The 14,947-nt window shown below is 38.8% G+C and overlaps 1 protein-coding gene across 1 annotated transcript; it reads right to left on the bottom strand.

The window, feature by feature from the left end:
* Window positions 1–3,883: 3,883 nt before the first annotated feature.
* On the bottom strand, window positions 3,884–12,940 carry LOC124167560. Its single transcript, XM_046545527.1, has 4 exons — window positions 12,883–12,940; window positions 10,907–11,405; window positions 6,199–6,253; window positions 3,884–3,940 (listed from the first exon to the last, which is right to left on the bottom strand). Exons 1-2 carry the CDS (start codon window positions 12,899–12,901, stop codon window positions 10,933–10,935), a joined length of 492 nt encoding a protein of 163 aa, XP_046401483.1. The 5' UTR covers window positions 12,902–12,940; the 3' UTR covers window positions 3,884–3,940; window positions 6,199–6,253; window positions 10,907–10,932.
* Window positions 12,941–14,947: the final 2,007 nt, after the last annotated feature.

Here is a 14,947-nt window from a genome sequence, read left to right on the forward strand (position 1 = left end):
CGCATGGCTACGAATGGGGATTCACTGTATCACTGCGGTATTTTGACCATTTTCTTCGCGATTTTTCAATTAAAAGTACTAATATTTAAGGCGTTATGTACGAAAAGTATTCTCTCAGCCATGGTTGGATTGGTGAACTTACAATTAATGAACAGTGGCATTTTTCGGCATTGGCAGCGACGAAAAAATATTGTGGCAGTAAAATGAAGACAAAGCCCTTTGTAAACTTCCGCAGATTTTTTTCTTATCTCGTTAGCGATCTAGCATCATTCGGAACATCGTTATAAAAACATGAAATCTTGTACAAAAGTTGTAAACGGGAGGAATTTTAGAGAGGAAAAGGGTCATGGTGTAAAGCCGGTCGTCCACGAAGTAACGCGGCAACGCCTTCGCATGTAGTAATTTTTAAACGGTCAATTATGCGATGCAAATTGAGCTGCGCGCTAGCGCTACTAAAAAGGGATGTCAACAAATCAGCATTCATATTATTCAGGTAAGTAATTTAGTTATTTCATAAATGCATAATTTTTTACTTAGCAGACAGCTCTCGTGTTATATATATTTTGCGATGGTGGAAAAAGGTCTAGCGCCGGCTTTGCAAGTGACACCTACGATTTACGTACGCTACGGAAAATTCTGGGAATAAATAATACCTACTAACATATTTATAATTAGAAAGAAAGAGAGGATTGGATTAAAATAATTTTAAAAATAAATGTGCTTTATAACAATCAATTATATTTAATATATTGAATAACTTATTAAATATTTTTATGTAATTTTGTACGTATGTACTTACAGAGTTTTCAATTAAATTTTTTTAAACAATTTACGACATAATTTAATTTTTTATATTCTTGTCACAATACGTAAGAAAAGAGGATGTGGATTCAAAGATCATCTAAGAAGTGAATCTCATTTTATTAAAAAAATCCAGACGCGATCACTCTGTGAAATTTGTTAAGAATGTGTGAAATGTAACGGATAAATTTCTATTTTTCACGGCAGTATGATATTTCGAAGCACTTGGAGACGCAAGACCATAAAAGATATATAAATACTGCTCTATCTTCCCCCAAAATACAGAAATTTTAAGTAAAAACAATTTATGAAAAGAAACTAGCATTAGCAGAAGGATGTATTTCCATTCCATTTTTTATAGTCATTCCTTCAGATCTAAGGTCTGTGCATCACAAGTTATCAAATCGGTTTTGCAGCGCACATGATACATAAGGCCGTTCAAACAGCTGCTGTTTTGTTGCCCGCAGATGTGGAAAATATTGTCATTAAAATATATTTCTATTTCTACATTACACTGTGCGTCTTCAAATGCTGAACGAATTTTGTGAAAATGCGGAAGTCGCATGTATAAGAAAATACTTGGTTACTGTAAAACGCGCTAGTTACCTCTTTCGTCAGCTGTAGATAGAATTTTTAAATTATACCACACCATGAATTCCTACTTTCTATATCAGGCTTAATGGCCTAGAATTGTAGAGGAGAGTTTTGAAAAAGAATCCTCAAATTTAGCTAGAGTTTAAAAATAAACAATCGCCCCTTTTAAAATGCTATTGAAGTTAATGAGGGAGATAAAATTTTGGTAATCGAAGTAGCGAATGAAGTTTAAAATATCTGAATCAAAAGCGGTCAGAAAGACAAAGCGGTCGACTAAAATCTCTATGACCTTTGACCCCCATTATGACTTTCGGAGGTCAAAATAAATTGTTGTACGGATGAATGAACTGCGTAACCGACTTTGGGACCCTTCAAAACCTATGGTTTGACACGTTGGTTGTCATGATGGCCAGACATTTAACTCTATGACCTTTGACCCCCATTGAGACCTCGGTGGTCAACAAATCAACAATACGGATCTTGAAAACATATGGTTCGAAACCTGGGTGTCACGATGGCCGGACGTTTACCTCTACGGCCTTTGACCTCCGTATTAACCTTGGAGGTCAATTAGTGAATAATACGGGTATTTGGACAATGTCAATGACTTGGGTGCCCTATAAAATCCATGGATCGACACCTTTGTTGGTATGCTATTCTTTTTGCCACCCTTATGACCTTGACGGTGACCTTACTTGGTCAACGGTTGAATTTTCGTAAATTTAAGTGTTTTTTTTTCGGGTTTCTTGCGTCCGAAAACCCAAGAATTGACATTTTTGGTCAATGAAATTTAGACATTTTTCAATCTCGATTTTTTTGGGTTTCCGAGACAATTCGACTCGAAGAGGAGACGGAACGGAAAGACGGAAGGGAAACCTCAGTTATGACGAAAGGGAAACCTCAGTTATGACAAAAATGTCACATTCTTCATAACGTGATTTTCTCATTAGTTATCAATTAAAAAAACACGAAGTATTCCGCCTACTTTTCATGAGTTGGTGACGTCATTAGTGTTCCATCTCATTCATACGTTCAGAGATAACCGCTAATTGAAGGAAGGAGTCGCTCACTGGAATGTAAATAACTTTGATCCACGTGGAACCGATGCGCAAAACGGAGGAGTTGCGGAGAAGCAGTGGCACGCTCGGCAGGAGTTTGTGACGTCATCAACTTATTCGCGAAAGGGTTAGACTGCCGCTTTTACGTCGCGAGAAGAACGTGAATTAGGCGACTCGACGGATCGAAAAACGAAATATCACTGGTCTCTCTATTTTTCAAGCCATATCACAATCGACATTTTTAAAAATTGATGAATGACTCCATTCATTGAAAGTACGGAACTAATTCCAAATTTTCCAACGAACATCGTTAACAAAAGCCCACCAACACCATCCATACATCCACGGCAGCCCATTTTTCCGATCTCAAAATCGTCCACAATGCAAGGCCTATTAAACAATAATTTGTATTAACGGGAACGTTGGAAAATTGTTGAAATAAAAAAATAAAGCTTGTAGCCTGTAGCAGACATCTTCAAATAAAAATCATTAGCAAACGGCTGCTATTGCTAAAAGAAAAACACAGAAAGAGAAGCAAAAGAAAATGCGCAGGAAACTTTGAATCTGACTCAGACACTGCTATTGATGAGAGAAAGGTTTGTGAAGACGAATTAGAAAGTGAGTTATTTTTAACGGAAATGGGTAAAGAAACCACTTTCTATTAACGAAGACACCGGATAAGAGGGAGAAATGTGGTATCGGTGCAATACTTGTGAATTAAGGGCACATCAAGAATGTTCTAGATGGAACACTCCTGAGGGGTATTTATGTAACATGTGCTTCGGAATTCAAATTTAACTTAAGGTTCTAAAAGCTCATAAACTTATGTAAGCCTATTGGCAGTGCCCTTAAAATTTTCAGCCTTTTTTTACCATGGAAAGATATTTTTTTAACCATTGACTTCATATTAAGTCCATATTTCCGTTTACTTTTTTGTGATTTCTTAAATGCGGAATTATTTAATATAATAAACATAAATATTTCAGTTTAACGTGCCTAAGTCATCTAAAATCCTCATAATTCTTATTTTACAACCATTTAGTAGGACATGACATTAGCGACTGCTGTTACCCCAGGATATGGGTAATACAGGTATTTCTGTAACTGAACTGGTTAAAGCACTCGATCGGAAATCGGTGGATCCGGGTTCGAATCCTTGTCAAAGCTAATGATTTTCTCTGTGGACTTTTCGCACAATGTGTGATCTGCGGGTGATATCGTAAAGTTAGCACCGTGGCTATTACCCGTATATTCCCATTTGCTTTAGGTATTTGAATGTATGTGATAATGAAAATGCTGAATAGACTGATTGTCTAAAAATATGGTGACTTCTCTTCGGATAACTTCGATTACTATAAATTCGAATTAATGGTTGAACTATTACCTGATTTTCGTAGGTGATAAGAGTATTAAGATGAAAAAAGGTATCCTACCTGCATGGACGCAATCTCCAGGGTTGGAGCGAGGAGGTGGCCTGGTGTTCTGGCCTGGGAAATGAATTTTAAGTATAAGATTAAATGCAACAGAAGATACAGCAATTTACCGAAGCACCATCACGTATGGCCAAATTGATACTGCTTCATTGATTATTCTCAACCAATATGGGGGCATCCATTAATTACGCGAGGCGTTTAGGGCGATCTAACCGATTCTCAACTAATCTCACGTGCCGGAGAGTGGGGGTGCGGGCAAGTATTACGTAATTTTTTTCCGCAAGAAACAGTGTACAATTGCGATCTCAGTTATCTTAGAAACTACTTTTAACTGATCTCAAATTGTTATTCTAGTAAACACAACTCAATTAAGCACATATTACCGTATTTACACCGAAAATACGCCTTTAGAACAATCTCTCGTGACATTAGAGGAAAGGGGTGGGGGTCGAGCCAAATACTTATCACGATATCTCACCAAGGGGGGATGGTAGGGAGTGTAAAAATCGCCTCACGTAATTAATGGATGGACGCTATGGTGATTTTCCGTTCCTAAAAAAATTAAATCAATGCGTAAATTATATTAGAATATATATACGTGATAGTGATTATATAACCATGTATATATTTGGTGTAAGAATCAATCGCTTCCGCCTCATCATTGTTTTGTCGCAGTTTTTAACTATTTATCACTGTTATTAATATCAAAATCGATGAAAGAATTAAATGTGTAAACCTTACTTGTCTCTAAAAATTATAAAAAGCCTTTTATGAGCAAAATTTCCAAAGGAAGTCGTTAAACCATCTCAAGAATCGAATTTGTCTCTCACAATTCCTGTCATGTAATCTGGCAGTTACGCCTCTAAGCCAATAGTCATAAATTTTATTTGCCAAAAGTTTTACCGTCCATTTTGCTACTACCATCGTTTGTCTTCCCTCCCCTTTCCCCCCCTAGAAGCAAAAATCGGAAAATCAGTACCTACTGAATTGAAACGAAAGCATTCAAGACATTTTCATTAAACCCACGAAAAATGATATGTATTTTTATAAGATATGTATCTAAAATAAAACTATTTTTTCAAGGAAATAATCTCATAAAGTAATGTCACAACTTGGTTTGCCCCCCGCCCTCTAGACTATGGCTTGCCCCCCTAGTTATGGTCCTGGGTACGCCTTTGGTACAAAACTATTCGAATCCCGGCTAAGTAAAATATTTTTTTAATGGCGAACTTCATCCTTTGGTGTATTTAACTTTGCACCCGTGCGCGTGACTGTATACAAAGTCACTTGTTTCTGCAGTGCTTTGACATTCGTCGTCGCCGACCAGCGACAAAATTGGGGGTTTTCACTCCTGACAGTGACTAAGTAAGCACGACCCTCGCCACATGTGCCACAGTGTGGACTTGTGACTTCAACATCTTGTTCGAAAAACCCAATGAGGTAATGAGCACACAAACATGACAATAGCGATTCTTTAGTACTTCACGAAATTCACTTTGACGATATTCCAGTGCAATCAGTACATTAAACGGCTTAGTATTTAGTGTACTATGCAAAGCCCTTAGAGGTGGAGCCGAAAATACGAGATGAAGGCCGACATTTGTTGTCAGGATATTAAAAAGGAAATAGTATCAGGTGTATGGCAGGAGTTTCCTAAATAAAAAAAATCCGTAACGTTTTGACGATTGTTATCGATAACAACACGGCTTCAAAGCGGGGAAAATACCATTATCCTGCCTAGTTTAACCCAGTATGCTTTCAATGTTGCTTCTATGTAATATCAATAACGCATTCATTTTAAGCTCTATTAAGGATATGTTTAAACTACGTGGTATTTTATGCTGTATGGTAAATGGCAAAATGTATAGCAGCCAAAATAATTATACAGGTGATTGAACAATCTACGGCCGTTTAACAGTCGAAAGAAAATAAATTCCCCAAGACCGCACTCTTTGCTGAGCAAAAAGGTGGGGGGCTGGGAAGTTAGAAGGATGACAGAGAGGTCCAACAATTTAAATACACAAAAATAAAGCTGAAACACTATGAAACAATCAATCGCATAAGCTCACTCACGCACCTAGAGGATTTGCTCCAAGGAACAAAGGTCGCAATCACACATACACTCAGGTTTGCACCCCCTCTCATCCTTTCAATTTCCCACCTTTTTGCCCAGCAAATAGTACGGCCTAGGGGAATTTATTTTTTTCAACAACAATTATAATGATTAAGTAGAAAATTCTCATTTTAAATAAGTGCAAGGGTTAAGAAACAAAAAGTTTATAGGGACAATAAAAAGAGCATATTTCACATACCTTTGGCTGTTCTTGGCGCCATGTTTGGGGCGGGGAGGACCGAGATGTCATGGTCCTAAAATTAAGGAAATATAAAGGTTAAATTATAGTTTTGAATAGCGTTTACTAGCGTAGTATTTTACTTGATAGGTAGCACATATTATCATTAAGTACTTAAAATTTAGAAACACAATATTACCAACCGACAAATTGTAGATTATATAATAATTACAATAGCCATCCAAAATTTGTTATTATTATAAATAATAAATATATCCTTTTAATAATTTGATGAATAATTCGGGGTTCGAATCATATTTCTTTTTAATAATTCTTAACTTAGTCCAACAATTTAAAGCCAATAAATAGTCATCCATGAAATTATTTTATCTCTCTTTTCATATTAGAAGTTTTCCGCTGCCATAAAATTATCCTTAAAATATTTTTGCACGCCCACTCCCAAAACATAAAACCGCTGAAGACAATCTAATTCGAAGAATACAGCCGATGCAGATGGACACCGACGAGTTTTGAGAAGCTCGAAATTGACATACGTGGAAAAAATTCCTAGAAAATGCCTGAGAACCAAGAGGTCATAAAGATTATTTTATTAGGAAAAAAAACGCAGCTAGCACTGAGCAGGAATGCAATCCTCGCGTGAACCCTATGCGGATATTATCTTGTCATTAGTGTGTGAATCCATATTCCTTTGCTTGGCTGTGTTTCGCGATCTATCCAGTTTTCACACTCGCCATACTATCGCTGTTCATATCGACGAAATATCTTGTATCTCAAGTATGGCTATTTGATTCACATCATGTCATGAAAGGATAACCTAGGCATTTACGTGGCCCCTCCGCCCCGTGGATCATACGCTGCCCAAGGGGTCCGGGAAAACTTTTGAAAAATGACATGCCTGGAAATACATTTTGCATCGTTTTTGCATTTTAAATTTAACTTTGAGCTGATGCAGTTATTGAATACCAAAAATAGGCAATAGTTTAAATTTTTTTTATTTCTCTGAGGGCTTGGGGGTTGTCTATCCTCCTCATTCCCCTCCCCCCCCCCCCCCATAGTTACACCACTGCGGTAGAATATAATTCACTAAAACTTTGATCGAAGGTTGGTAGATTTTCTTAAAAGAGGCGTTAATGTAGGCTTATGTCCACAAAAAATCATCATGTTCCGGGTTCAAAGTAGTGAGGCATTCACCGAGTTCATATATTGGCGATGGCAGAGATTTTTCAGAGACTGCCTGACCTCTCCTCATCGGAGTGCTCATCGGAGGCCACTTAAAGCTCACAAGGAGACATCGCCAAAGTGATGTTTGGGATCTGGATGTGGATGTTATTTTCTGAAACTATATAGGTAAGGCAGAAAAAGTGTCACGGCTTTCTTCCACATAGGCCCGGGTTCGAGAGATGCTCGCTTGTAAAGATTTCGCGCAGCATCACATCCATTGAGTAATCTCCATCTCTCAAATATGGCCATGGCGGTGTGGTCTAGGGCGCTAGTTATTAAACCTGTATAAAGTGTCTAGGGACCGAGTCCCAGTGTCGGAAATAGTTTTTCTCTCTTCTAATTTTTGAAATCACCCATTCGTTTTATTTAGTTACTTCACGATTTTTTAAATTTAATATCAATTTTTGACACTTTGACCGTGACACTTTTTCTACCTTACCTATATAGTTTCAGAAAATAACATCCGAATGTAGATCCCGAAAATCACTTTGGCGATGTCTCCTTGTCAGTACTGTCGGATGGAAATTCAAACCGTGGTCTCCTCGGCGCCTTTTGTCAAGATCAGGCTAATGGCAAAGCCGAGTTTCTCTCAGCCTTTCTTTCCCCACCCCTCCCTCATAGCGCAAATGATTCAGCTACAAATGAGGTGGGTGAGACGCCAAGGGGTACAAGTGATTTTTTTTCAGAACAGAGTTTGGTGGAGAAATTTGGTAAAGAAAACAAACGTGATCGACTTGATATTTAGAGGAGCATTTCAATTTCCCCTCGATGTCAGCACAAAACGGAGACTCACTTTAAAGTACCCCTTGGCCATCAAGTTTTTGCTTACTTTTTCTATCACTTCAAGGGCATACCCAGGATCAAAACTAGAGGGGGACATGCCATGATCGTACAAGTTGTAACAAAGAAAAAGTTAAGGAAACAAAAATAACAGCGCTTTATTAATTTTTAAAATAATTTGATCAAAACAATATTTCTATTTTAATTATATATGTTATATATCAATTTTCTTGAATTAAAAGAAAATTTGTTCAAATATTTCGATTTGAACTAAATTTACTTTTGCTTCTGGGGGGGGGGGCAGCTGCCCCCTGCTCCCCCTCGCTTGGTACGCCCATGTATCGATTGCTGTACCTAATTCTGATTAGCACTCGAAGACAGCGGCGCAGCCTGGAATTAAAGTTAGGGGGGGTTTATGCGCAACTAATTCAGGGGGTCTGGGGGTTATAGAATACCCGCCACGAAAGTGGGAGGTGCGGGGGCCCTCCCCCAGAAAAAAAATATGATTAATGGTTCAAAATAGTGAGTTTAAAGGGTTTCTGGGGGATATTTCATGTATCCTTACATTATTCTACGAGTAATATTAATCCAATTAAGTAAAATGGATTTAACTTTAAAATTTCATTTGAGCTCTCGGGTGGGGGGGGGGAGGGGTTTCCCCAAAACCCCCCCGCCACTTCTACGCCACTGCTCGAGGAACCTGATTTGTCATATTGACGGGCAACCTGGCTATTTTGATGATTTAATTAGCACGTTTATGCATTCGAAATTCCTTGAAAATTACATTTTGAATTAAAATAAGCATCGTATCTGCCATAATGATTGACGTGTGGTAAGCTAAGGCAGGCGAGGCAGGAGAGACGTAACCGCTGTACATTTTTAATTTTAAAATTATTTGTAACAAATTACTCAGTTGTATTGAAAAATAAGGAAAAGGTTATGTGTAATGAATTTATCTAATAATTTTAACAGAAACGAAGAAATATTTTAAATGATTACCATACGCTAAAATGACGGATATGGGTCCATCTATGCAGCGAAAAGCCGTCACGTCTGAAAGGGGCCTTAATGATCAACATTAGAACCCTGATAACTCGGATCTCGATATTTGGATATTACGGGGAAAATCGACAAGCCCGACACATTTTTTTCCTCACACACATAACGAATTTTTGAGGGGGCTCAGGCCCCATGGAGTCGGCGCCACTGACCCTGACTTTAGCTCCCCGGGATTAAATTCATTTCGTTTCGTTTCTACATTTCGCTCCCGGGAACGAAACTATTGAAATTTCACTGGTCTTACCTTTCGTTTCGTTTCACTTGCCATTCCTGCTTTTAAGCAAGACTAGATAAAGAGCTTAATAAGCTCTTATAAAAAAATTTTTTTTTTAACCAGCCTTTATATTTAGATTACAGGGGATGAGCAACGTTTATATATGACACAAAGCAAAAAAACTCAGTGACCCCGAAAAACCAAAAGTGACGTATTAAAAAAGTCACTATATTTATTAAATTTTCAGTGAATGGTAAGCCCCCTATGTTTCAAAATGCCACCCCTATGCTTTTAAATGCCTACCCCTATGTTAAAAATGCCACCCCCCCTATGTTAAAAATGCCACCCCGTACGTTTTATGTAACGGTAAAACAATATTCAAACATTTACAAACACGAAAATCGACCATTTGGAACTTCTTAGATCCAAAACATGTTTTGGGGGGCGATAGGTTGACTGGGGGGTGGTTAAAGGGGGGTTGGAGAGAAAAAGTTATATTTTCATGTATTGTCATCGGAAATGAAGAAGTGTGCAAAATTTCAGCGTTTTTGCTTCACGGGAAGTGAGTCAAATTTGAGTTACAAGATTTGTAGCAGACAAACAGACAAGCAAACAGACAAACAGACAGGTTGGTGAGTTGATATAAAGGCTGGAATAAAAAGGCTGAATAGTTGGGGCTCGAGAAAAACGTACGGAATTCTTTTCCACGGAATCAAATACGACAGCCCTAGTTCTAATCGGGCCCGAGTCCCTGGAGGGAAATATTTCCCGAGGAATACTCGGGCTTGCGCAAAAATATGTCAAAATTGTCCAAAAAATTGTTATTGATCGATCGATTGATTGTTTGCATGCGTTTATTTATCATTGTTCATTTTTTCTTATTGATCTCGCTCTAATAATTTCATTTTTCTCTTCACGCAAACAATATTCTCAGCTTCCAGCATTGCACATGCGCTATTTTAAAATTTCATTAGTAAACTGGCTGGTTGGGGCGAGTTTAACTCACAGATACAGAAACGATCACGCAAGAGAGATATTTTTCTATACGGATGTTTAGGCATTTGTTGTTTCCAAGAATATTCGAGATAATTCCGGTCGTTTTAATAAATTCTGGTTGGGATTATGCAGTTAAATATCTCTAATAAGCACCTTATTTACTTTTAACATTTTTTTGCCCGCGGCTGGTGATTCAACAACCTCTGCCACACGCCTATAGTGGCGGTTTGCTGTGTAGTTAGTAAATGCAGACTACTTAGCGAACCAACATCAAGAGCTATGAGTTGATAACTGATGGTACCAATGAATGTGTAAGTATTCACGAATTTTATATTTCGATGTGATGGTAATGCATGGTATCCCGTGAGATTGGATAGGGCTGGGGCTTCAAAGTGTTCAAAATACTCATTATTGCCACGCAAAAGATGATTCACTCACCTCTTGATGGAGGCCGGCTGCGGGCCTCAAGCGGGACCGTCTCCATGGGGCCCGGCCGGCGGAAATCGCACCTCCACGGCGAAGGCTGGGTGGCCCGGGTAGACCACCACGACGTCGAGGGGGGCGACTACCTCTACCCTGCGGATTACCCACTGCCCTTCGACTTCCTCCGCAGTAATTCGCAAATGGAAGTTGAGGTAGCCGATCCCCTCGACGCCTTGAAAGGCCCTCGGTATGTGCCGTGGAGGGTCCTGGCCCACAACTGGGCCAGCATCACCCGCCCCAATATGGTGTCGCTCAAAAAGCCAACCCGGGACGATTTCTTCATCTCCTTCGCCCTCCATCGGCGGATTGGGGGGTGGTGGAATTTCCCTCGCCTCATCCACGGTGCTGAGTCGCTCCGCAGCCTCTGCCGATGGAGGGACATCATCCCGGGAGGCCTCCTCGCTCCCTCCGGGCCGATACGCGTCTTGACAGTCGCCCTGCCGTTTTCGCTTGCCTGGAGGGAAATGAAGGATATGAAAGTCCTATAATCTCTATATGAAAACGATCGTCCAAGGGTAGGTGGATGCGAAGAAGGGTAAGGGATGGCCCGTAGGGAGTTACATAGGTCAGGTCAGTGGCGTAACGATGGGGGTGGTATGAGCGGGATAAATTCCTCCACGAAGGGGGATAGATTCCCCCAGCCTCAGAGAAATAAAAAGAATATTTAAAACCATTGACTAGTTTTTCCGTATAATAACTGCATCTGCCGTGAGTTAAATTTTAAGCATAAAATGATGTAAAATGTACTTCCAGGCATGCCATTTTTCACAATGGCATGCCAGGGGGGGAGGTCGCCCCCTCAGGCCTAACCCTTCCCCCACTCCCAATGCATATTCCTAGTTACGTCACTGGGCAAGGCTCTTAAGGATGCGAAAGGGATAAATACGCTACTATGAAGTAAAAAATTTATATCCAGGGGCGTAGTCGGGGTGGGGGTGGGAGAAGTCTCAGGGGGCACGTGCCAACCTACCAAAAGCATTTCATATAAGGAGGATAATATTAACCTATAAAAAAATATATTCTGCTCCACCAATATATTTTAGCAAAAAAAAGTTTCCCGACGACCCATGAATTGCTTAATTTTAACGTCCAAAATAGCATAAAATGTTATTTTTAGAGATAAAAATGTTCAAATATTACCCCCCCGGGTCGTGCCCCCCTAACATATCGTCCTGAATACGCCCCTGCCTATTACAATATACATATTACCAATATTACACAGGACTGCTGGTAGTTCATCAACTAAAATTAAGGAAAGGACACTTTAGCGAGTAATTGATTTTTTTTAAATGATTAGTTCAACCTTTCCCACATTCATTTCCAATCAAAAACGAATTTATGAACCTCATATCAATTAAATTGCATGCAAACATACATAATCAGCTAAGAGTTGCAGATTAAATTCCTATTTTATGCATTTCTCGTTGTATGTGACAATCAATTCAATTCAATCAGGTCTCGGGCATAGGTTATCTGCGATTTAAGAACACATTAGGCCTTACTTCTTCTTTGATTAGGATTCTTATTTAATAAGACACTATGGATACGCTTCGTCGCAGTAATTGGCCCTCGCAGAAATTAAGCGAAAGCGATTTCGCGTAACGAAGAGAACGAGAGCATGAACTCTGCGCTTCAATTCAGGAAGCACGCCATCGAACCGAACTCATCAGGTTTAAGATCCCGAATATTGTTAAGTTAATTCCGTTCTGAGGGATATTACTCCCAAAATTAAGACTATACGCAACTTTTTGTGCATTAGCCCTCGAAAACTGTCGAATCCTTCGAGGACCGACCAGCCAAGGGATACATGATGATTATATCCAAGTGGTTGCTAGGCAATATCCTTTCCGCCACGTATTTCAATTAAAATCAGCCAATATTTAGTGGATTTAGGTCTAAAAATACTATCCTACAATGGTTATGACACTTACGGCACAAGCACTGGCCCATGCTGGACTTCAAGTTGCTCAATTAACAGCTTAAAAGCTATATTCAGTTGTCAAACGTCTGCTCTCGATTGCTCTGAATGCATTCGTATGAGGAATAACAATAGTCCCGTAGTAACGGTTGGCGTATGGTTTCGAAAGCATTGTTGCTCCGGAACCGTCGCAGGTGAAGCATTGCAAATGCAATAATGAATTACTACGTGATATGCAACTGAATTTTATTTTCTATTTATGATTACATGATAAATTAAAATTACAACTAAGTGGCCAATTCATACGTTTTTTAGTGCTTCTAAACATATGAACGGCATTGAAATGTGTTGATGATTTATTTATTTTTTCATTTTACAACGGTCTATTATCGAAAACTGTGGATAGTGGAAATTGTAGAAAAGACTGCCGTTATATCGTTAGTTGCTCAAGCGGTAAGTGTGAGTATTCTTTACATGTTCCGTCTTGTACTGAAATTTTCAAGACAAGGTTGAGATCCCTTTCCAATTTAAGAGCGCAACGTAATGAATTGGGCATATCCCAGACAGCACACTGGTAACGGTATACATAAACCGTAAGTATACCAGGTGTATACTGTTTCCTTGAGAAACTGTATACATGTTTTAGATTCTAAGTATACATAAACAGTATCCTGAAGCATATACGTATACAGTATACGAAAGGTATCTGTATACCTTTCATATACTGTATACGTATGTGCTACATATGGAAACAGTATCTGAGAGGTATATGTATACCTTTCATATACTGTTTCCATATGTAATCTCAGTGGCGGATGCATATGGGTAGTGTTGCCGCGAGACGAGACGAGACGAGACTTTCGCCAGTCTCGTCTCAGTCTCGTTTCCTGACCTCTGGTATCGTCTCGAGTCTCGTCTCGTGAACCCCAGCCTCGTCTCGGTCTCGAGTCTCGAACGAGACTCTCGTCTCGTCTCGTTTCCCCATAATAAATTTAGCGTCCTTCCCATTGCGTGCATAATCGCTGAATCGAAGGACTTAAAAATAGGAGAGCCATTAATGAAAACTGCAAACACATATTTATCTGGACACCAATTGAATCAAACTGGTGCTAAAATCATTGATTTTATTGGTAATCAACGAATAAAATAGTACTTAACATAAAAAGAAATATGTCTAAAAATGGAATGTAGACATAATCGTAATCGATCACCGAAAAAAAATCAAAAAATTATATTCTCTTTAACATTGTTTGAACTTGATTATTATTAATATGTACTTACAATTTTCAGCGCTGATTACTTTTGCCTGCTCCCTGTATGCCGTGTTTAGTAGTTGAAAAGTCTGTGGGGTTTCTCAAAACACAGGTTCCTGGGCAGTTTTACATCTGTATCTTGTCTCGTATCTCTTTATGTTTATCTCACTCACTACATACTTTCTTCTTTCAACCCTATATGTTTCAATTTGTGGGTTTTGTTGAACAAAATATGCCGTCTGGTCGATCGAGCACATTCCGTATCGGTATCCGAGAGCCGTCCTTTGTGCTGTTCTAAATTTTGTCCTGCTATAATTTTGTTCACTAAGATTCAAATATTCACTAATGGGCGAAATGTAATTGTGGTAAGGATCTTTTTTTTACAACTTCCTTCCTCTTTCTATCTACAAAGCAGAGAAAGTTGGTGAGCAATGAAAACCTTTCCTTTCCCGTTACATTGGGAAAAAATTGAGTCTCGAATACATGTTTTCCGATAAAATAAATTCTGAAGTTTGGTTTCTTATTTATCCATTAATATGAGCAACCCTAGAAATAATTTTATTTCCACCAGAGTTGTGAGAACCAACTTTTGAAAGCGCTTTTTCTTGCTTTGGAATTTTCATGGTAAATTGTAAAGAAACTATGCCACGTAGCGGTTTGTTTCAGTCACTATAATTGTAATTATTTCATCATCGAAAAATAACTCCAATTCCAAGGATCCTTTTTACACGAATAGGGGATATTTCTTTTCAACTAAATCACACCCAAAGGTTAGAGGCGCGTCTTCACAGCCGATATCTTCCCAATTATTTTCTTGAAAATTCA

This window comes from Ischnura elegans, chromosome 11 (assembly GCF_921293095.1).
Source record: "Ischnura elegans chromosome 11, ioIscEleg1.1, whole genome shotgun sequence".
Classification (NCBI taxonomy): domain Eukaryota; kingdom Metazoa; phylum Arthropoda; class Insecta; order Odonata; family Coenagrionidae; genus Ischnura; species Ischnura elegans.